Raw genomic sequence first — 20,812 nt, forward strand, 5'->3', positions numbered from 1 at the left:
AAGTTACTTAACCTTCCTGAACATCGATTTTCTCAACCATAAAGTAGAGATAGAAGTAATGATAGTAGTAATAATTACTATCTAATAATAATTACATTATAGTTTACTGTGTCCACAGTGCTTACTATGGACCATGTATTTTTCACCCCTGTGTGTATTGCCTCGTTTGACCCTCATGGTAATTCTGTGATACAGGTTCCGTTATTGTCTCTCTTTTACAAATAAGGCCATTGAGGCCCAGATAGGTTAGTAACTTGCCCATTATTATGCCCAGCTAGTGAGTAATTGGCCTGGGATTGGAGCCCAGGCAGCCTGATTCTAGAGTCTCTATTCCTTACTGCGCTTCTAGACTGTCCCACAGGGAATCACAGGGTTTGAATGTGATAACCTGTGGAAAAGTACCTAGAACACAGTCTTGCACCTTGTAGGTGTAACAGTGCAGATCACTGCCTGCCCCACACCACCCTCTCCCTCCCAGAGATTAAGCTGAGGCTTGGGACTCCTGACTATGGTAGTTAGGAAAGTTTCGGGTCTCTGGCTTGTGATCTGAGCACAGGGGCATGTAAAAGAGGGTGGAGTCACCTTTTCACCAAGAAGTCAAAGAGCCTCATCTGGTGGTGGACGGGTCTTTCCCTCAAAGTGCTTGTGCTTACAAATGTAGTGGGCGTCCTCCACCTTCTTCCCCCTGGCAGGGAAATAATCGCCCCGTTACCCTTGCCTGGATTTAGAACACTGAGTCGTTACTCAGAAATGATCAGTTTGGCTTGCTTGTCTTTACTTTCTCTAGCTGACCCTCACATAGTCAGAAGAAACTGGTCCGAATTCGGGGCTGAGATCAGTCAGTCATGGGGAGGGGAGGAGACAATGCCCAACACCAGCAAAACACAGTGGAAACTGTGGAGAGTGGAGTCAGGTGTTAAAGGTGGATTATTTCCACTCACATTTTACCCCAGGTCCTCGTCCGGCTGGGTGGTGGGACATGTTGGGACAGGGGGAGCACAGAGATGCAGAGACTCTTCCTACTTTTGCATATTGTCCTCACAAGTCCTCTATACTTTTCTCTAAGGAACGAGGAAGGTTATTTAGTAAGGTTGTCAGTCTGTTATCTAAGAACATGAACTGTTCAGAAAGCTCTTTGAGCTCTTCAGTAGGATGTTGAGAAGATTTACTCGTTAATGTGAAATACACGTGCGCACGCATGAAACATACACATGGATGTCAATGCCCAGAGTTTAGTTTATTGTCTTTCTCCCACCTACAGGAAACATTTTCCACTGTTCTGTACTGAACGCAGTGATGGAAATCAAAGTTGTAAAATGGAGATGGCTTCCTTTTCACCTTGGGAATTTAAAAACCACAATAATATACCTTTCTTTTATAGGTTTGCCTACGGATTGTGAGCATCGGAAGTTGGCCTCTGAGTTTAAGCGTTCCCTGCTGCTCCCTCACCCTTTGAAGAGATGTCGGTCACTTATGATGACTCCGTTGGAGTAGAAGTGTCCAGCGATAGCTTCTGGGAGGTAATGCCCGTGCTTTCTTCCTGATGAATGCAGAGACCAGGCCAGTGGTGTCTGACAGGCCTTTGGGCGGGGTGTTGAGGGGGCGCTGCAGGATTATGGGATGAGATGAGCATACTCAGAACTAGCCCAGCACTTGTGGTCAGATCCAGAGGGCAGCAGGTGTGGCTTAGCTATCAGTGAAGGTGGCGAGTTTTCCTTGCTAGCAAAGTCTGATGCCTGAAGAGGTGAGAGCTGTTTTAGAGGTCTTGTCAGTTTGTTTGTTCTTGGGTCCTCCCTTTCAAGTTTAGCCACTCCATGACTTGGAGCGACATACGCTAGTTACCAGACTTGGCCTGAGAGGCAGCATTACTTTTGAGTTTTGTATGGAAAAACGAATGGTGTGTTGTGCCATCATGCTGGACAGTGCAAGCAAGTGGCCAGAGGGCAGAACACACTGCCTTGAGCTTGTTGGAGCATATTCTTGTCAGTTTATGCAGATGAAGTTCTCCTTTCCTGAGCCTCACTTACTTTTCCTGCCTGCTGGTTAAAGTCAAGTCCATTTTTGATCAAATTTTGTTCTTGTGGCAAAACCCCTGGAACTTTCCTGGTGTCTGTGGGCTTAGTGAAAAGAGCAATGGCTTTCAGTTGGAAAGATCTGGGTTCTGATCCCATCTGTGCTGTTACTAGCTATGTGACCTTGGGCAAGTTGCTTAACTGATCTGAGCCTCAGCATTTTCATTTCTAGAGAGGTGATGATACTGGCCTTCGAGGGAGGCTGAAAGGATGAAATGAGAATGGAGACGTTGGCATCAGCACCCACAGGGATGCTTTCCTGACACAGGAGGCTCGAGTGATGCAGGAGATGAGGATGGTCCCCTGGGGTTTACTGGAGACTTGCGTGAAATATCTTTATAAACTTAGATTAATTAGGTGTATAATTTTGCTTGACATCAAATACTATCTGATATTATAGTCTAACAGAGACAAGTGATCACAGGTGCCCAAGTTTAAAAAAGATGGGCAAGGAGCTCAAAATTCTATCAGTATTTTTCTTTCCTATGAAGGGTGAAAGGTCATTATTGACTTTCAGCTGAATACTTCCTTGTATTAAAAGTATGTCTTTATTCAGCACCTACTGTGTGCTAGACCCTGTGAGCTTCCAGTGGGAAATGTGACAGCCCGAGTCCCTACCCCTCGGCTGGTAGCAACCTTCCTGGTGGGTATCCAGGCCAGAGTTCAAGTTTCAGTAGCCAGAGAGGCACATCAACCCCAGAAAGCATTTCACAAAAGGCAGCAAGAGTGACAGGGGCAGTGACAGAGTCACGGGCATGTCCCAGCATCTCGGCAGCAACGGCTTCCTGGCCTTGTCAGGTGCATTCTCCTGGTATGAGGGGTGGGTTGGTGGTGCAACTAGGTGAAGCTGTACTAGGACAGGCTGTTACAGGTGCAGTTTGGAGGTGCCTCTGGGACAATGCTGGAATTCAGGACTGCCCCTCTGCCCCCATATGCAGGTCCGGGTTCACAGGCAGGCAAACCCCGCTGACTGGCCCGCAGGGAGGCTGTGGCCTTGCCAGCATTGCAGAAGCACTCAGGAGCCAGTGGTGGCTATACAGAGCCTTCCTGTGAATTCCTGTGAGGCTGGCCTTTAGAATGCAGGTCCTTGTTATTTTCAACACTGAACCAAAACTATAGATCGAATCCTTTAGAGTTGTGGGAAAACTTTCTGTTTTGTTAACTGTGGTGACATTGCCATCTGGTATTAATCAGAACCTGCCTTGAGCAGAGTGGTGGTGCAGAGAGGGTAGCTCACACAGAAGGCCTTATGAGTGATAGATTGGGAGAGGCAAGGGCACAGCTTCAGACACATGCATTGGAGCCAGGTGGCCTGGGTTTGACTCCCTGCCTCGTCACTTACTACATATGTGTGACTTTGGGCAAGTTACTAATTTTTCTTTGCCTCAATTTCCCAGTCTGTAAAATGGGAGTAATACTGGTACCTGCATCCTAGTACTGTTGCCAGGCTTAAGGGAATGAATACCTGTAAAATGGTGCAGGGCATCAAGACAGGTGCTGGCTGGGAGCTCTGTCCCTCTTATGTGGGAGACGGCGGTCATCAGCATGCACACGTATGATTTGTTCTTGGAGGGTGTGTTTGGCAGCATTGTTTTGACGACCCAATTGATGGCAGAAACTGCTCTGGAAAAATTAAGTAGCTAAATATAGTGTTATTACAGAATTCTTCATCTCCTCGTTAAAAAGAAAAGTCAGTGAAAGTTGTCAGTATGTCTTGTCAGCGTATATTAAGTCGAGTAGCTTTAACAAGTTTTGCTGTTGATTTAAGCTCTTAGCTCCCTCTTAAATTCCTAGCTGCGATGATGTCAGAGACAAGAACATCTTCTTTTGCCTGAAGAATGTGGAGGCAAATGGGTTTATTTTCTAGGCAGGCTCTGCTCATCTTGTGATGCTGTCCCTGAAATTACTCTTCAGCTTGTGTAAATCAGCTGTGCTGTCCTCCCCCTCGCCCTTGATGGACGTTCATTGAATGGAGGAGCCATCGCTCAGGCTGAGCCGGCCCTGCTCGGCTCTCAGTGACTTGGCTGCACACTGCCAGCTGCACATCTCTCTGAGCTGCCAGCAAGTTCCCTCTTTCCCATGGAAGGCGACTTCTCAATGGTGTGACCCACAGGGGTGCACAAATCTAAAGAAAGCCTTGGGGTCTCAAGGTATAAAAGTCTTTTGTGCTTAATTTTACTCCTTCCCACCAAAAGATACTGACTGGTGTGAGTCATTCCAGAACCATCTTCTGCATGATGGCTGTGTGCCTGCATAGGAGGGACAAGGCCCTGCTCTCTAAGAGCCTTTGGCTGTGACATTTGAAGGTCACTTCCCCGAGGGAGGAGACAGATGCTAGACAGATCATTGTGCAAGGTGCTGTAGGATTTGCTGGGGTGCACAGCGGGAGGTGGGTCTCCCCCTGGGCCAGGAAAGGTATTTAAATAAAGGTATTTAGTGGGTATTTGGAGGGGACACTTTCTGTATTACCCAACACTGTAGTAAGAGATTTAGAAACAGAGGAGGGGGCACCTGATTCCTACCATGCAGGGGCTTATAACGTAGCTGGGAGCAGAAAGGACAGTGGCCCTTGGAGTATGAGGGCAGAGGGGCAGAGCCATGGAGTTCAGAGGAGGAAGGTCTGCTGGCTGGCATCACCACAAAAGAAGGCTCTCCCTGCAGGTTCCTCTCAGACTTGAGCTGTGTGGAGTAGCACATCACATGTCGGTAGGGCTGGGCTTTGGGGAGCAGGGAGGAGGGATGCCATTCCAGGCTGGAGCAAAGTCTGGAGGCTGGAAGGAGTGTGGTCTTGCAGAGGGCAGAGGATCTTGGCCTCTTTGGAGCCAAGGGCCTGTTTTAGAGGTGAGAAGTCATGCAGGATTGGGTAGCTTGGGGCCGAGTGGAGGCTGTTCCCCAAGTGGGTGGCTTCTTCAGCCAATTGGAGCCTGGCACACCCTGCCCAAAAACTTCCCAGTGGGGCATGGGGTAGCTCAGTTGCTTCTGGCAAGTCTTCTGGCTCACTTCTGGAGCCTGCAGGTCCTCCCACTATGTCCGCCATTTCCAGGCCCTGCTTCTGGGTCTTTTCTTTGGCTCTGGGGGCTGGTGTACGGAGAGAGCCTAGGCTGCAGGCCCTGGGGCATTCCAAGTGTCACCAATGCTTCCTAGGAAAGCCTGGCCTCCCCTGCCCTCGGTGGGCTCTGGGCACATGATGGTGGGTTTGTCCCCAGCATGCCTGAGTGCTGCTGTCCGAAACTCCGAGAGCTCTTTGGGGGCCAGGCTGGGAGAGGGCAAACTGCTAATTTCAGGAACGGGACCCTGACTCTGCCTCATCCCTAAGGCAGAGTTCCGCTCAGCTGTCGGCAGTGCGTGCTATTAGCGTCAGATCTCCCTGGATGCAGCCGGGCGGGGGCTGCCCGGTGCTGTACTCTCTGTGGCACAAAGAGCCTTTAGGAGAAGAATATTTAGGGGATGAAGAGGACATAAATATCTTGTAAAATGTTCTGGGAATGTTAGCCCTGAAGCGTTGGCATGTGGCTGTCAGTGTTTACCCTGTTCTTCAGAGAAGGCTCTCCCTGCAGGTTCCTCTCAGACTTGAGCTGTGTGGAGTAGCACATCACATGAGAACATCTCCACATACATTGCTGTTTTGCTGGAAAGCTGTCTGTATGGAATGGTGTTTACTTTTCCCATCCTTCTGGACCAATTTTGTGGCTGACATTTAGAAGATGCTACTGCCCCGTGTTCATGGTTCTGCAAAGCCTGACTTGGCATCTACCACCGTCCAGGCCCTCGGTTGAGTCCTGGAGTCCCAAATGAGTGCACAGTCTTGGGACCCCAGAGCCATCATTTGCTGTGGTGGGCAGTTTTGGGGCAGCAGGGCGAGTTCCATGGGGGGAAGCACGAGGCGTGTAAAAATAAATACTGCTTGGCCACTCAGCGCCAGTGATGCCTTCTGTTTTTTCTCCGGCCACCCTCCACATACACAGACCTGGACAGACTTCTCCGTGTGATGGCCTGTCTGTGGGTGTCAACCCCACGGGGCAGTGTGCATGAAGCTCGTGTCCCTGGGCTCCTCGGGTACAAGTTGTGGATCAGCTTTGTTCTAGTTCCACTGTGCTCGGACATAGCTCCTAACAGCCTGGTGGCATACCTTAATTTCACTAAAGTTTCTAAATAGAACCATTCATTCGTTCTTTCAACCAAACTAGTATCTGCTGAACCATAAGCAAGGATTAGGGCACTGGCGCCCCCATCCTCCCATGCCGTGTTCAGTCTGTTCTCCATCCTGCTGCCAGGGTGGTCCATCCAGAAAAGCAAACCTGTATGACTCTCTGGCCAGGGTGGGAAGCTTCAGTTTTCTACGTCACCTTCAAAGTGAAACCACACTCTTTAGAATGACTAAGACATGAACCTGTGTTGGCAGCTGCTAGACTCCCTGGCCCTTCCTGAGGAGCTCTGCCCTGCACTGTGGTCAGGTTCAGCCACCCCACTCTCCCACCACAAAAAGCTGCCTCCCAACCTGGGAGGGTTGGGGCTGGGAGGGTAGTGTTCTTTCCTCCAACCCAACCTCCATTTCTTTCTCAGGGAGCTCCTCCTCCAGACAGGCTTCCCTGATCCCTCCTGGAAGGCTTAGGCAGCCTTCCTGCATGCTCATCCATCGTGTTGTACCATCACCATTTGCTTCTCCCTCTGGGCTATGCCCTCTGTGAGGGCAAGGGCATGATTCTCCTGGGGTATCTGGGACTTAGCACGGTGCTTGACACACTGAATGATTGTCGATTGAATGTATGAGTGAATCAGAGAAAGGATGAGGTTTAATGCTGGGTAGTAAGATATGCCCTGCTCATAAGAAGCTTACAAACAAATATTTGACATTAAAATATGTATGTAAATAGCCATAATACTCAAGAGAAATCATTCTTTCAGTAAACATTTATACAGCACCTATATACCAGGCCGTATTCTAGGCTGTGGGGATCTAGCATGAATATAACACAGGCAAAGGTGACTAAATGGTCCGGATCAAATGCTGTGAGGATGCAGAAGAGGGCTGTCCCTCCTGAGTGGGCATAACAGAGCTGCGTCAGAGGTGGCTCTAGGACAGCAGTGACTTTTGTTGTATCCCCTGCATGGGTATGTACACTCATAAAAGTCATTGAGCTGTGCGCGCGTAAGTGTATGCTCACAATCTGTGTACTTTTGTCCAGGAATGTTAAACTATAACAAAAAGTTTAGAAATAAAAAACAGTGGTAACGGCTGGCATTTATTGCACGTTCGCTCTGTGCCTGGCCCCTGCTCTCAGTCCTCACAACTGCCTGCTGAGATTCTGATCTCCACTTTACAGGTCGGGAAACTGAGGCTTGGGTGGTTTGGCACTGCCCAACTTCCCATAGATAGTAGGTGGTGGAGCTGGGGTTTGGGCTCTGCCTCTGCTCTGAGCCTCCTGGGAGCTCTGTATAGAGACTGCCACACACTTCAGTGCTTCTCTTTTAGTGTGAAGAAGTTGAGTCCTGTCTGGGTTCAGACCATGGCACCACCGTTCGTTAGTATGTGACCCTGAGGGCTCAGAGAAGTGAAATAACCTGCTCAATTTCCTAGCGGGTAGCATGGCATTGCTAATTCCTCCTTCCCAGGGTGGCTGTAGGAATTACAGGTAGCATCTGCAAGGCCAGGGTCCCAGTGACCCCCGAGCCCCAGTGGTCTCGCAGTGTCACCTCTTCACTTACTCTGTTTCTCAGCATGAGCGTTCACACGCATGAACGTTGCACATGTGGAGACAGGCCCGGTGGTTGAATGAGATGGCATTTCATCTCATCGGTGCAGGCTCGTCTCCCCTATCTAAGATGTCAGGTAAAGAGCTGATCCATTTTTAACTTGAGAGAATTGAACACTCAAGGTTTTTTGCTGTCAGGCTTATCCTCTGAAGATAAATTTTAATTTTCTCATTTGATTTCAGTGATGTTGAAGTATTTTCTTTAAGCCATGTAAGAGAAAACATTTCCACTTTCTATTCAGTAACAAATAAATTACATGATTTTAGAACTGCAGAGGTTTTAAGTACTCAATTAGACTGTGGTGGCTTAGCTCCATTGAGACATGTGTATACAGAAGTTTGAGTGGGCCGGGTGGGGTTGGCACGGAGGGACCTGGGTGCAGAGATGGGGTGGAGGAGCTCACGGTCGTGTGTGTGTGTGGACCGGGGGGGGGGGGGGGGGGGCAGGGTGTAGCAGGAGTCATGAAGGGAAAGCCAGGGATTCTGAGAGGGGACTGGGTGGGGGATGGCTGGCACACTGTGGAAGCAGCAAGTTGGGGGTGAGTGGACATGGGACGAGGGGAGGCGCTACCTGGAGGAAGTGCTAATTTCTGCTTTTACAATCTGGGATTTCCCTGCTAGATAATTTGTCTTTGTACCTTGGGGGTTCACTGATTTCAGACATCTCTGTAACTGTCCCTGCCTCCTTTCACTGTTGGAGTTTCTGCCAAAAGCTGCCAGTCTTCAGTGAGCCCTCACTTACAGACCTGGGGACATGGTCTCACCATCCAGGCTGGTGACAGCCCTTACAGTGCCTACCTGGAGTGTGAGGGAGAATAAATGAGGGCAGTGATCTGGGCACTAGGCAGCCATGTACTCCAGCCATTTCCTGGGCACTTGGCTGAAGGGTGAGTGTGTGTGCCCAGGAGATCATGAGCTCCGGGGTGGGGTCTTAAAGGTGGGCATGTGCTGTGCTCATGAGCAAGTCCACGGGTGTCATTGGACCTTTATGACATCTGAGCAATGTGTGCCGAGGGCGCAGAGCGTGGTGAACCTCGCTGACCAGCCTTAAGGAGGAGTTCAGTTCTAAAATAACTTTGTTTAAACACATCCTTCCTCTCTATGTTATTATGTGTTCTGCCTTTGGAGTTAGATCTGAGCCTTGGAATTTCTGGGTTTCCATTTTTCAGTTTGTCATTTTGAACATTTAAAGATTGATAATGCCATTGATCTTTAAAGTTGTTGGATCTTTAAAGTCTGGGATTTGTGATTTAAACTCTCAAACAACAAAGGGTACCTTTGCAGGGTAATGAGCCTCATTTTCTTCACCCTCCTACTTGATGAGTACAAATTCCAGAAACAGAGGGTGGGGCCGGTCAGTGTTGGAGGCGAGAACTGAAAACCGGATTAGGGACCTGAATGAGGCCCCAAAGCAATGACCAGACTAGTGCTGCGTCTGAGTTGAGCCAGAGCATGCCAGTCAGGCTCAGGGCGGCTGGAAACTGAGGCTGGTAATAAACAAGAGCAACAGCAGTGAGCTGGCGAGGAACTTAGATCTCTAACCCTCTTGCGGCCCTGCCAGATGAATCGCATTACCCCATTTTGATGGTGGGGAGCCTGGTGAGGTTAGGGCTAGTCCAAATGGTGGTTCAGGGGAGCACCAAGGTGAGGAGCTCCTAGATCTTCTGCTCCAGTACCAGGTGAGTTGGGAGCCCAGATGGCAGGTGAGCTGGAAGGCAGGTTAGAGAACTAGGAGAAGTGGAACCCTGTAGGCGTGCAGGCTGCCAGAGCTCAGTGTGAAAACAAGGCTCAGACTTGATGGTTTTCCAAAGACAACCCTTACTCCTTGGTATTTCCAAGCACACATCACAGATTTCACCACCCTAAGATCAGTTGTGACCCCCTATTTGGAAAGGAAGGTTCAGAGTAGGCGTTGGGATAGGTTGTAAGAAAGGTGCCTAAGATAGGAAGCCCTGCGCTGTCACCATGGGGATGCCCTGCTGGTGTGTATAGGATATGGCATCTGCCATGCACTCGGCAGGGAGTGTGGGTGGGGGCGTAGTGACACTGCAGGGCCCAGTCCTGGAGCCTCCCAGCCTACCTGGGACACGAGTTGACCTAGGATAAACTAACTCGGACCCTGGCTTTGAGTGAAAGCCTTGTAAGCGTGAGTGGAGGGACTGGAGGCTCTCCTGCTGGTTTATATTGAATGACTCTTTCCAGACTGGCAGACACGTGCGTTAGTTGCTCATTTGTCATCCCTGGAGTTACCATCTGATGATGTGCTGACAGTTGATTCTTTTTAGTTTTTGTAGGAGAGCTCCAGTGGCTCATTGATTAAGAACTTGATAGGGACCGGCCCTGTGGCCGAGTGGTTAAGTTCTCGCGCTCCACTGCAGCGGCCAGGGTTTTGCCAGTTCGAATCCTGGGCATGGACATGGCACAGCTCATCAGGTCATGCTGAGGTGGCATCCCACATGCCACAACTAGAAGGACCCACAACTAAGAATATACAGCTATGTACTGGGGGACTTTGGGGAGAAAAAGGAAAAAAAATTTTTTTAAATCTTAAAAAAAAAAAAACAACGAATTTGATAAATAAAGGATCATGAGTTTCTTCATTGCCTCTGCCTCTGGCTGAGCCCTCAGCAGCCTCTCAGTCACCTCCTGTCTATGTGGAATGGGAACCCCTGCTCCCAACACCACTGGGCATTGAGAAGATATGACAGGGTGCCCTCTGTGTGCTTGGCGTGGAGGATGGAGAAGAATAATGCACAGTCCTCACCCTCAGAACTCACAATGTTATCACGTTTTGGCGTGTGACAGCAGACATCCATGCAAGAATAACAAGAGGGGGATGGTCTGGCAGGAGGCTTCCTGGAGGAGGTGGCGTTAAGTATAGCTTATGCTCTGTGGGCCTTGACACCCTGCCTCAAGCCTTCAGAAACTGGCCTTGCCCCACAAAGTTCCCTTCTGCCCTCCCCTCAAACATCACTTCCTCCAGGCAGCCCTGACCACCCTCCAGAGTGTTTCTTCCAGAACTTGTCACCATTTGTGATTGTGCTATTTATCTGACCATAGGTCCCACAAATGTAGGGACCCCGACAGTTTGTTCATTGTTCCCTCACATGGTCCTTGGCACCCAGTAGATGTGCATTACATATTTGTGAGTGGCGAGTGGGTTTTGCCAGACCCTCAAAAATTGAGTTATGAGTGCTTAAGGGGATAGCCAGCCAGCTGGTGGCATGACAGACTCTTTAATTAGAAATCCTGGAATTGTGAAGGGCCCTTGGAGGTCATCTAATCCTGTCCCCCTCTTCACTTCGTCTCTGAATGGACGAGATGAAGAAATGGCGAGGTGTGGTCAAGTGATGGCCGCACCAGGATAAGAACATGCCTGACCGGGAAGAAAGCCAGCCTGGACTGTAAACCCACCATATCCAGTGCATTTGGTCCTCACAAAATCAGCTCTAACTCCGCCTTACAGCTGAAGGAATAGAAATGCAGGCAGAGAGACCTGTGCGAGGTCATTTATTTTGGGGCAGGGCTAGATCTTTGCTGCTCCCCTCATCAGAGACGGTGGGGCTGATGGACTCAAACAAGAGCAAAGGCTCACTTAGCTGATCTCATTGCCGTCTGCAGGACTGGAGTTAAGGAATCCCGACAGGATCACCTTTCATCCTTGTCTCTCAGACTGATGGAGAATATCCCGGAGCCTCTCGGCATGCTTTATCAACTTCGGATAAAACGTTTGACTCTCCGTGGACTTGCCTAGGGGGGCACGACCAGGGGCTTTTCCTTGTCTGGTCAGCCTGGCTGGCTCTTCCCTGAACCTGCCTTTCCAGGTGTAGAGGGAACAGTGTAGTTCTTGGGCCTTCAGGGTCGCAGGTTAAAGGGCATAAGCTTTCTGAGGGTAAAATCAAGGTCATCTTTGGCAAGCGGTCTTAGGAGTCTACGTTTGGGGTTCCCAGCATGAACCTTGCCAGCGTGCGTGCAATCAGGAGCGGGGCGTGCACTGCCTTACAGTCTTGAACTCTGTGGCCCTCCCTGGAACCCACCGGGCTGATTGGAAGCACACACATCACCTGCTTATGACCCATTAAGTCTTGGCTCTACAACCTCTCTTCTTAGCCTGAGGAAGTTTCCGGAAGGTGGGTTTTTTGCCTCCTTCTGGCTGCCTGATCATGGGTGACTTCTCCTCTTCAAACCTCTGTAAAATGGGAACACTATTGTACCCACTGCCTAGGATTGTCACAGGATGAAATGAGGTGACATGTAGAGCTGTCAGCACATTGCCTGGCAAAGCATAGGCGTGCTCTATTATGATGCTGCTGCTGATGAAAAACACTCAGTGTGTAGTGCCCGTTGCCAAGAGGCTTGCAGTCCAGCTGGGCAGGGAAGCTAACATGCGTGATTGAGACCCATGTGGGACGAGCTGTAACTGCTGGGCATGGGGACGGTGTTTGGAAGGGCCCTTGTGGCCCCCAGGTGGACCAGCCAGCAGGAGCCTGTGGTAGGGAATTGGTCTCGCCTGTCTGCAAGTGGAGGTGATACAGGTGCTCCCTCTTGGTGGTCCAGCAGGGACAGCAGGTGTCAGGGAAGCCTCCATGGGGAGCCTCAGCTGACCCTTAATAGAGAGCTGCAGTTGGGGCAGGTAGGCTGGGGCTTGCTCATCAACACCCACCTCCTCTGTTTGTCTCCCTCCCTTTGACGCCCAGTCCCCTCCCCCTTTCGGATGTTATGGCTTTTGTTAGCCTGTGTTCTTGTAAACTTTGTATCCTTGCTTTATGTGCAACTATTTTTTTTTTTAGAATTATATGATGTTCTTTTGGAGTAGATCCATTTATTTCAAATTAATTTACATTGATGATCAGTGTTATTTATGTGCAACTATTTTCAATTCACACCAAGGATATCATGCTCCCTGTCATTGCGTCTCTTTCTCTCCACTTGGCACTGTTTCTGAGGTCTGTTCAGGTTGTGGTGTCTACACCTAGTCCTGCACTTCTTTCCTGCCACCACACTGGTGTGCCCCGCCTGTTCACCCCCCATGCCCCAGGGAGGAGACGCCTATGTGCCCCATGACCCCAGCTCAGATTTGTGTAGGGATAGCACTCAGGAGCGAAGTTGCTGGGTCGCTGTAGGGCTTGTGTGTGCTTAATGACTTCGTTACTGCCTGGGTGTCTGCAGGCCTGCCCCGGGCTGTCATTCTACCAGCGCATGCGATAAGGAGTCCTATATGCCCACCTCCACCCCACACTTGGCATTTCCTGCTCTCTAGGGTTTGCCAGGTCTGTCGGGGTAAAGAGCTGGCTCGCTGCCCTCATGGGCGTTCCTCCAGGTCCCCTGAGTGTGAGCATCTCGCTGCGCGTTAGCCCTTTGGACTTCCATTTCTCTCTGAAGTTGCCTATTCATACTCTGCTGTCTTCCCACGGGGCTTTATTCATTTGATATGTAGGATTTTCTGGGATTTTCCAGATTTTAGTCCTTTGTCAATTTAGACATAGTGGATTGGGAGATAGTATTTACAATCTGTTAACCTTGTCCACGGTATTGGTGTCGGAACAGAAATCCTTAATTTTTGATGTAATAAAATTTATTTATATATATGTCTGTATATGTATATATATGCACACTCACACGTATGTGTGATGTACCCTTGTAGCTTTTACTTTTGAAATTTTGTTTAAGGAGTCCTGCTCTGCCCTAAGTCACAAAGATATTCACCTACATTTTCTTCTAGTCACTTTATGGTTTCACCTTTCACGTTTTTATCGAGTGCCTGCCGTGTGGCAGACAGTGGAAGGCAGTGGAGAAAGAGTGGTGACTAGAAAGATAGAGGTCCACACCCTCTTCAGGTGGAGAGTCGAAAGGTATTTGGGGTTAATGTTGTCCTGTGCGCTGCAGCCTCTGGTCTGCACAGACCTGGGACGGCAGGATGAGGTGTCTGAGCGGGGTGGGTAGAGGGGCTGGCTAGGGGAGGACAGGGTGGTCTGGGGCACAGGCCTGAGAGCACCCTCTGCGTGAGGCCTGCTGCTCCCTCATTCTGTTGTTCATCGAGTCAGCAGTGAGACAGCCAGAACCTCACTGGGGTTCCAGAAGGAGTCCAGAGCCCCCTGGGGTTCCATGTGGTGTGGAGATGAGCTGTGGGCACCCTTGGTGCCTCGGGGCCAAGGCAGCCCCAGGTGGGAGAGCATGAGCTTTGGGGCGGCCCTGCCTGGTTCCATTCTCACTTGGGCCATGGCTTTCACCCTGCGACTTTGGTTGTAATCAGGTAATGTGTCTATGAGATGGGCCTAATGGTCGCCAACCAAAGACGAATGTAAAAAGAATAAAATGGGCGGCAGCCCAGTGGTGCAGTGGTTAAGTTTGCATGTTCCACTTCGGTGACCGGGGGTTGGCCAGTTCAGATCCCAGGTGCGGACGCATGCACTGCTTGTCAAGCCATGCTGTGGTAGGCGTGCGACGTACAGTGGAGGAAGATGGGCAGGAATGTTAGCTCAGAGCCAGTCTTCCTCAGCAAAAAGCGGAGGATTCGCAGCAGATGTTAGCTCAGGGTTAATCTTCCTCAAAATAAATAAATAAATAAATAAAATGGAAGGTCTCTGTAAGGTGCCCAGTACGTGGCACCCTATGGGTTCTGCTGACGTGATGGCCCGCAGTTAACATAGGTAATGGTAACTGCACTGGGGCCCAGTCCTGGCCCTGGGGACCAGCGGGTGGGAAGCTCAGAGGAGCTGCAGGTCTGCGTTCACTTCCCCTCTCACCTCGCTGGGACCCCAGAGGTCTCACTGGCCTGCTTCCAAATCCTCCAGCTTTCTTGTTGCCTTTGGTCACTGTGTTCCGCAGAAAGGAGTTGGCCAAGATCAGTAGGCTCTAAGGCAGAGAAGCACACGTTCCCCAGCTCCTTGCGAAAGGCAGCTGTGGACTGTTTACACCCGGAGGGTGAGTGAGGAACTGGTGTGACCTGTTTGGACAGTCCTTCCCAGCACCCCTGTAATTATAAACAGCTGGCTTTTAGGCAGAGCCCACTGCTCTGAGTCGCCCATTGTGCAGATGTTTCTGAACAGGAGTCACTGCAACTCCAGCCCCAGACGCACCTTAGCGGACTGTAAAACCAGGGCTTGTCTGACTCTGGATTCTCAGGGCCTGGGGCCGAGGAAAGCCCGAGGAAGATTAGCTCCAGTTACAGAAAGGGAGAGCTAGGCAGCCAGGAGGAGGGCGGGCATCCGCGGGCTCTGGGCCCGGATGAAGGGTATTGTGGGTGGAAGGGAGAAAGAGCCATTCTGATTCCCAGGAGGACAGCAGCACAGGTCGGGCTTCTGGTGAGCTCAAGGCAGAGCTTGGTGGTTGGAAGGAGGGAGGCGGGAGAGTGGCTTCTGGAGACTCTAGAAAGGAGGCTGTTCAGCTCTTTCCTGAGCCTGATGGGCCCAGCCTGTATGAACCAGCATCTGAGGTTCCTGGGAGCTAGGACCCCCACTCCCTCTGTCCTACTCCCATCTGCCACCTGGAGGGACAGAGCAGTTCCTTCCTCTTGCCTTCTCGCTCTCCATGCCCACTGCTGTGGCCCGTTTCAAGAGGCCTCCAGGAGCTTTACCCTCATGAGCCCCACCAGGACAGTGGCCTGAGCATGGCACCCTTCAGGGTGAAGGCCTTACCCTTGAGAGTTCTCACCCTCTGACCCCACCTACCACCCCACCCACTGCATCCAACCCCCAACTAAATCTCTAGTCATTCCCCTGTGTTCTTTGTTCCACATTCCACTCCCAGTGAACTTCTCATGGTGCCTCCGTCTCCATGCTGTCACACCTTCTTCATTTGACCAACACTGTTCTCCCTGCCTGGATCATTTCCCTTACCTCACCTTTAATCTGGACAGCTTCCTACTTGTCCTTGAAATTTTAGTTTGGATGTTGCCTCCAGCATGCCTTCTCCACCCCTCACCCCTCCTTCCTGCCCTTCACTCCCTGAGGGGCAGAGGAGGTATCCTGGCCCTGCACCCAGGCGCATGTATGTTGAGGATCTCTCTTTAGTATCTTGGTATCTGACGGGGTGAGTCTGAATTTAGAGGAAGTTAGGAACATAGATGGCTTTAGACCTAGTTTAAAGAGTGGGCATTTTGTGAACTAATCAATTGATAATAAGGTTTGGAAGAAAGCTGTTTATTTTCAGTTCCTACATAAAGTTATCTACCTTTTGGCCATCTCAAACCAACCTAGTGTTTTGGAAAGCAAGAGAGACGCTTTTTAATTGCAAAACTGATAAAGCAGAAATAGGTAACCATATATGTCCTAACTTTAATGTATGGTCAATATATCATATATTTGAAAATTAATTTTTCTTACATCTTAAAAATCAGTTGTCATTATACCTCAATTTAAAAAACGTTTAAAAAAGAGAACACACTCTACCAAAGAAGACATACAGATGGGAAATAGGAGCAAGAAAAGATGCTCAGTCTCATTAGACAGTAGGAGAATGCAACTTAAAATCACCATGAGACGTTGCTATGTACTAAACAGAATGGCTACAATATATGTATATTTTTTATTTATTTTTTTTTAAAGATTGGCATCTGGGCTAACAACTGTTGCCAATCCTTTTTTTTTTTCCCTGCTTTATCTCCCCCAACCCCCCCTGTACACAGTTGTATATCTTAGTTGCAGGTCCTTCTAGTTGTGGGATGTGGGACACCACCTCACCGTGGCCTGACAAGCAGTGCCATGTCCGTGCCCAGGATCCTAACCCTGGGCCGCCGCAGCGGAGCATGCAAACTTAACCACTTGGCCACGCAGCCGGCCCCATAAAATATATATATTTTTAAACCTGACAATACAAGTGCTAGTGAGGATGCAGAGCGGCTGGAACTCTCATACACTGCTGATGGGAATGCAAAATGGTACAGATACTTTGGATAACAGTTTGGAAGTTTCCTCTAAATTAGATGTACACTTACCCTGTAGCAATTCCACTCTTAGGTATTTACCCAAGAGAAATGAAAAAATACATCCATACAAAAACCTGTAGGTGAATGTTTATAGCTCCTTTTTTAATAATTGCCCCAAACTGGAAACAACCCAAATGTCCTTCAGCAGGATGAAAGGATAAACAAATGGTGGTAGATGCACACAATAGAACACTACTAAATACAAAGGACGAATGACTGATACAGGCAGTAACGTGGATCAGCCTCAGAAGCATTATGGTAAGTGACAAAGCTGGTCACAGAAGCCAGGCTACACATTGTGTGATTCTGTTTATCCTGGACATCTTGGAAAAGTGACAAAAATCAGATCAGTGGTTGCCAGGGGCTGTGTAGGAGGAGACTGACTGCAAGAGGAGACAAGGGAGCTTTGTGGGGGATAGAAATATTCTGGACCTTGTTATGGTAGTGGTTATACACAGCGTACGTTTGTCTGAACTCATGTAAGTGTATACCTGTAAAGGGTGAATTTTATTGCATGTAGATTACATCAGTTTAGAAAGACAGCTGTCAGTGGCTCTGCTCTTAGGACGACCCTGAGCGCCTTGCTCAGGGGAGCGGGAAGGCCATATTGCTCTGTCACCAGGTGATTTATGGAGATGGAAACAGTGAAATCGGATAAATGTCCCTATGCGTGGACTAAAGCGATGGTCTGTCACGAGCCCACGTGTAGCCTTTTCACTGTGCGAAGGATGGCCGGGCAGAAGTTGCTGGAGCATCTCAGTGCCTTTTGCCATGAGCACTCCTTTCTCTCCTTGGCCCCAGCAGTGGTCACAGTGCTTCTGGAAACATCCTTTCTGTATTCCTTGCTGCTTTTCAGATTTCAGGGGTTCGCATTTAAATATGACTGGCAGCTACGGTGTGTGCTGATGGCTTGTACCAATGTGTGCTTTGTTAAGAAGTATCTTTTTGGTTTCCCTAAATTTTTTACAGGGGTTTTGAAAGCCAGAGAAGTGGGCAGGTTTCTGGAGAGCCAGCTATTTTGATGTTGATTACCAATTTGAATATTATTGGTAACAACAGTGAGATGAAAACCAGTTCTGCGTTGTGGTTTCATGTCACCTATCAAGGTTGAATCGAGCTGTGATTATCTTAGCTCTTCTTGCCACCAGAGCTCAGTGATACTGAGCTGTATTTTATTTTTTTCACCCTGCTGTAAATTTCAAAATAACAGCAAGGCTCTATTTTAAGGAAAGTAAACATGTGATGTCACTTCCCACTGGTTGTGAAATGCTTGCTTTTGCCTTCCTAAAAAGGGGCTGCTGAAGGATGGAGTTGAAAACTCAGGTTCAGCTTCTGTGTCTTGGGGAGCTGCTGACCTGCTTTCTTTGTTGAGAAGTAACAGCCAGGCCACGCCTGCGCTGGAGGGCTTTGTGCACGGGACTTCGCCGATGCTGGAGTCCAGAGCTGTTCCTGCACTTCAGCAAGCCTGCTGTAAACCATACCGGGCCTCTGAGAAGGCTGCCCAGGCTACCTGACTTCCAGGGGTCCTTGCTGTCCCAGGATTTTGGTTCTCACGGGAGTGGGGTCAACTCAGCCCGTCTGGAGTTCTGGCCTCAGGGGCGGTCCTTGTGCAAAGTCCCTTTGCAAGGTCTTACCACCACTCCTCCACCCCCTCTTCTTCACCTGGTTAACTCAGCTCAGGATAGGAGAAACTTGAGTAGTTTGAACTGTTTATAATCAGAGTTAAACAGGCTGCGCCACTGGTCTCTGCAGCCTGGCAGAGAGACGGCTGTACCCTTTCCTGTAGATGTGGGAACTAGGCCTCCCTGTCTTCCGGGAGCTTCCAGACTGACTCGCAACAGAGAGGAAATATGAGAGTAATCAGCCAGGCAAAGATACTTTTAGAAATGGTAAAATTGACAGAGGGTTGCCTAAGATTTTTGGAGACAGTGGGAGGAAAGGGTTGGAAGTGTAATATATGATTTCTCTGTCAGGTTTCCCCGGGTGCTCCAGGATCAGCTACATAGTGTCCTTTCAAATCAGCGGCTCACCAAATGAAACATAGCGAACACTGATTTTCACTTCAAATTAGCCACGAATATTCTCTCAGTTATTCTTTTATTATTTATAATTTAGATGAGCAGTCCCTCCTGTCATGTGTGCAAAACCCACTTTGACCCTTGTCAAATCAAATAACGGTCTGAGCTTTGCCATCAAGTCTGTCCTACCTGGAACCATATGAAAAAATGCCTTCAGTGGCAGCCCAGCCCAGCCCACTGCAACTGCTGGATCCTCGCAAACTATGTAATTTCTCTGAGCCTTGGTTTCCTCATCTTAAAATGGAGACGGTTATCCCTGCTTGTTAGGGCAGTGGCAGTATTTGGAGGCGTAAAACACACCCAGTGTGGTGCCTGGCTTAGTAAATGGGAAGCAGTGTTTATTGCTATAACTGGGAAGTAATAATTATCCAGCGTGTGATGATCTCAAAGCAGAAAGCACCTGAAAACCTATTTATAGCAGTGGTGGTCAGAAGGCCTTGAGCCAAGGGTCTATAATGTTAATTATAAAATCATTTTAATCTGAGTTACTAAAAAAAATATTTTTCTTTCTTTTTTTCTTTTTTTCGTCTTTCTAGTTAGATATCACCTACTCTGAGAAGCTGTGCGAGATGCCCTTCTAGGTGCCCTCAGCCTCTTGCTTCCCTCCATCATAGCCCTACCCATGCTGATCTATCTCCCTCCCTGACCCACGGGTCAGAGCGTGGACATTAGCTGCATGGATATTGAGAAGCTCCAAATTGCTGTTTAGTATGTTCCTGCTAGTTATAAAAACAGGGAGCTTGTCATCTAGCAATGCAGGGCGCCTTTCAAATGGGAGAGGGGTGAGCATCTGAGAGTCTGGTTGGCATGGAGGCTGTACGGCAGGGAGGGTCAGGCTGCCCCACTCCCAGGAGGGCTGGCAGGTATCCCGCTGCCCTGAGCCCAAGCCTCACAGCACGGTTCTGTCTCCTAGGTTGGGAACTACAAGCGGACCGTGAAGCGGATCGATGATGGCCACCGCCTGTGCACTGACCTCATGAACTGCCTGCATGAGCGGGCGCGCATTGAGAAGGCATACGCACAGCAGCTCACCGAGTGGGCCCGGCGCTGGAGGCAGCTTGTGGAGAAGGGTAGGGAGGCCACTGCACAGGGCATCTTGGCCCCAGGCACCCTGGCAAATCCTTGATCCTCTCTGTGCTGGTTTCTTCTTTTATAAGATCTTGGTGCCAGTTCTGGGGGACAGTGATTCGAATAGGGGAGCAGGAGGGTGCCGTCACCCAGCAGCACAGGCTGCGTGAGCTCTCCTTCCCTTTCCTCGGGACACAGGACTACTCTGCGAAGAGCATCCGAGTCTCTGGTGCAGCTCTTGTCAGTCACAGGACACACTGTGCCTGCCAGTTTAGCTCAGAACAGCTCCTTAAGGGCCCAGACTTGAGTAAGTGCGTGCCTATCGAGTCAAAGGCCCTGCTGCTCAGCACTGTGGGTTCTTATACTGAGAGCTGTTTGCAAGCTTGGCCATGTAGCAAGTCAGCTAAGACCACGTGGTCACATCTGGCAGGCTTTCTAATTTTGAATTTTGCCAGGAATAACTATAGGTGTTCTGTGATGCAGGTTTTGCTGTCCCCGCTCCCCCCCCCCCCGCCAACACTCAGGAGCTTCTGGAGCTTGTGACAGAATGCTGCTGTGGATATGGATTGTGCTCAGAACATACTTCCCACATAGATAGAGGAGGAGCTTGATTGAGTATGGGATTTCCTGGGACAGAAGCCATTAGTGGGAGTTTCTCAGGGTATGTTTTGGGGCAGGCTCTTCTATCGTGACCAGCTGTCCTGAGAGGAGCCAACCAGGGGAAGCCAGGCCACTGGGTAAGGGGTCCTGGAGGACGGGGCGCCCAGGCAGCTTCGGCCAGGTGTAGTCCAGCTGCCCATCTTTCCCCTGATGCTGAAACGGGCTGTCTGTGGCGCCTAGCACAGTGCCGTGGTACAGAATGGGTGCCAGGGAGTGTGGTGGCGTGCGCTGGGGAGGAGCAGCCCGGGAGCGGTG

General features: G+C 49.6%; 1 protein-coding gene across 5 annotated transcripts in view; it reads left to right on the top strand.

Moving 5' to 3' along the window:
- The window catches only part of PACSIN2 (protein kinase C and casein kinase substrate in neurons 2), a 137,953-nt gene that overhangs the window by 95,552 nt on the left and 21,589 nt on the right, over positions 1–20,812 (top strand). For all 5 annotated transcript variants that reach the window (XM_044778307.2, XM_044778314.2, XM_070506764.1 and 2 more), the window contains exons 2-3: positions 1,382–1,520; positions 19,743–19,899. In XM_044778307.2, coding sequence (XP_044634242.1) covers positions 1,461–1,520; positions 19,743–19,899 — 217 coding nt within the window. In that variant the 5' untranslated portion in view covers positions 1,382–1,460. The remainder of the gene's footprint in view (positions 1–1,381; positions 1,521–19,742; positions 19,900–20,812) is intronic.

The sequence above is a fragment of the Equus asinus genome, chromosome 4 (genome assembly GCF_041296235.1).
Source record: "Equus asinus isolate D_3611 breed Donkey chromosome 4, EquAss-T2T_v2, whole genome shotgun sequence".
Lineage (NCBI taxonomy): Eukaryota > Metazoa > Chordata > Mammalia > Perissodactyla > Equidae > Equus > Equus asinus.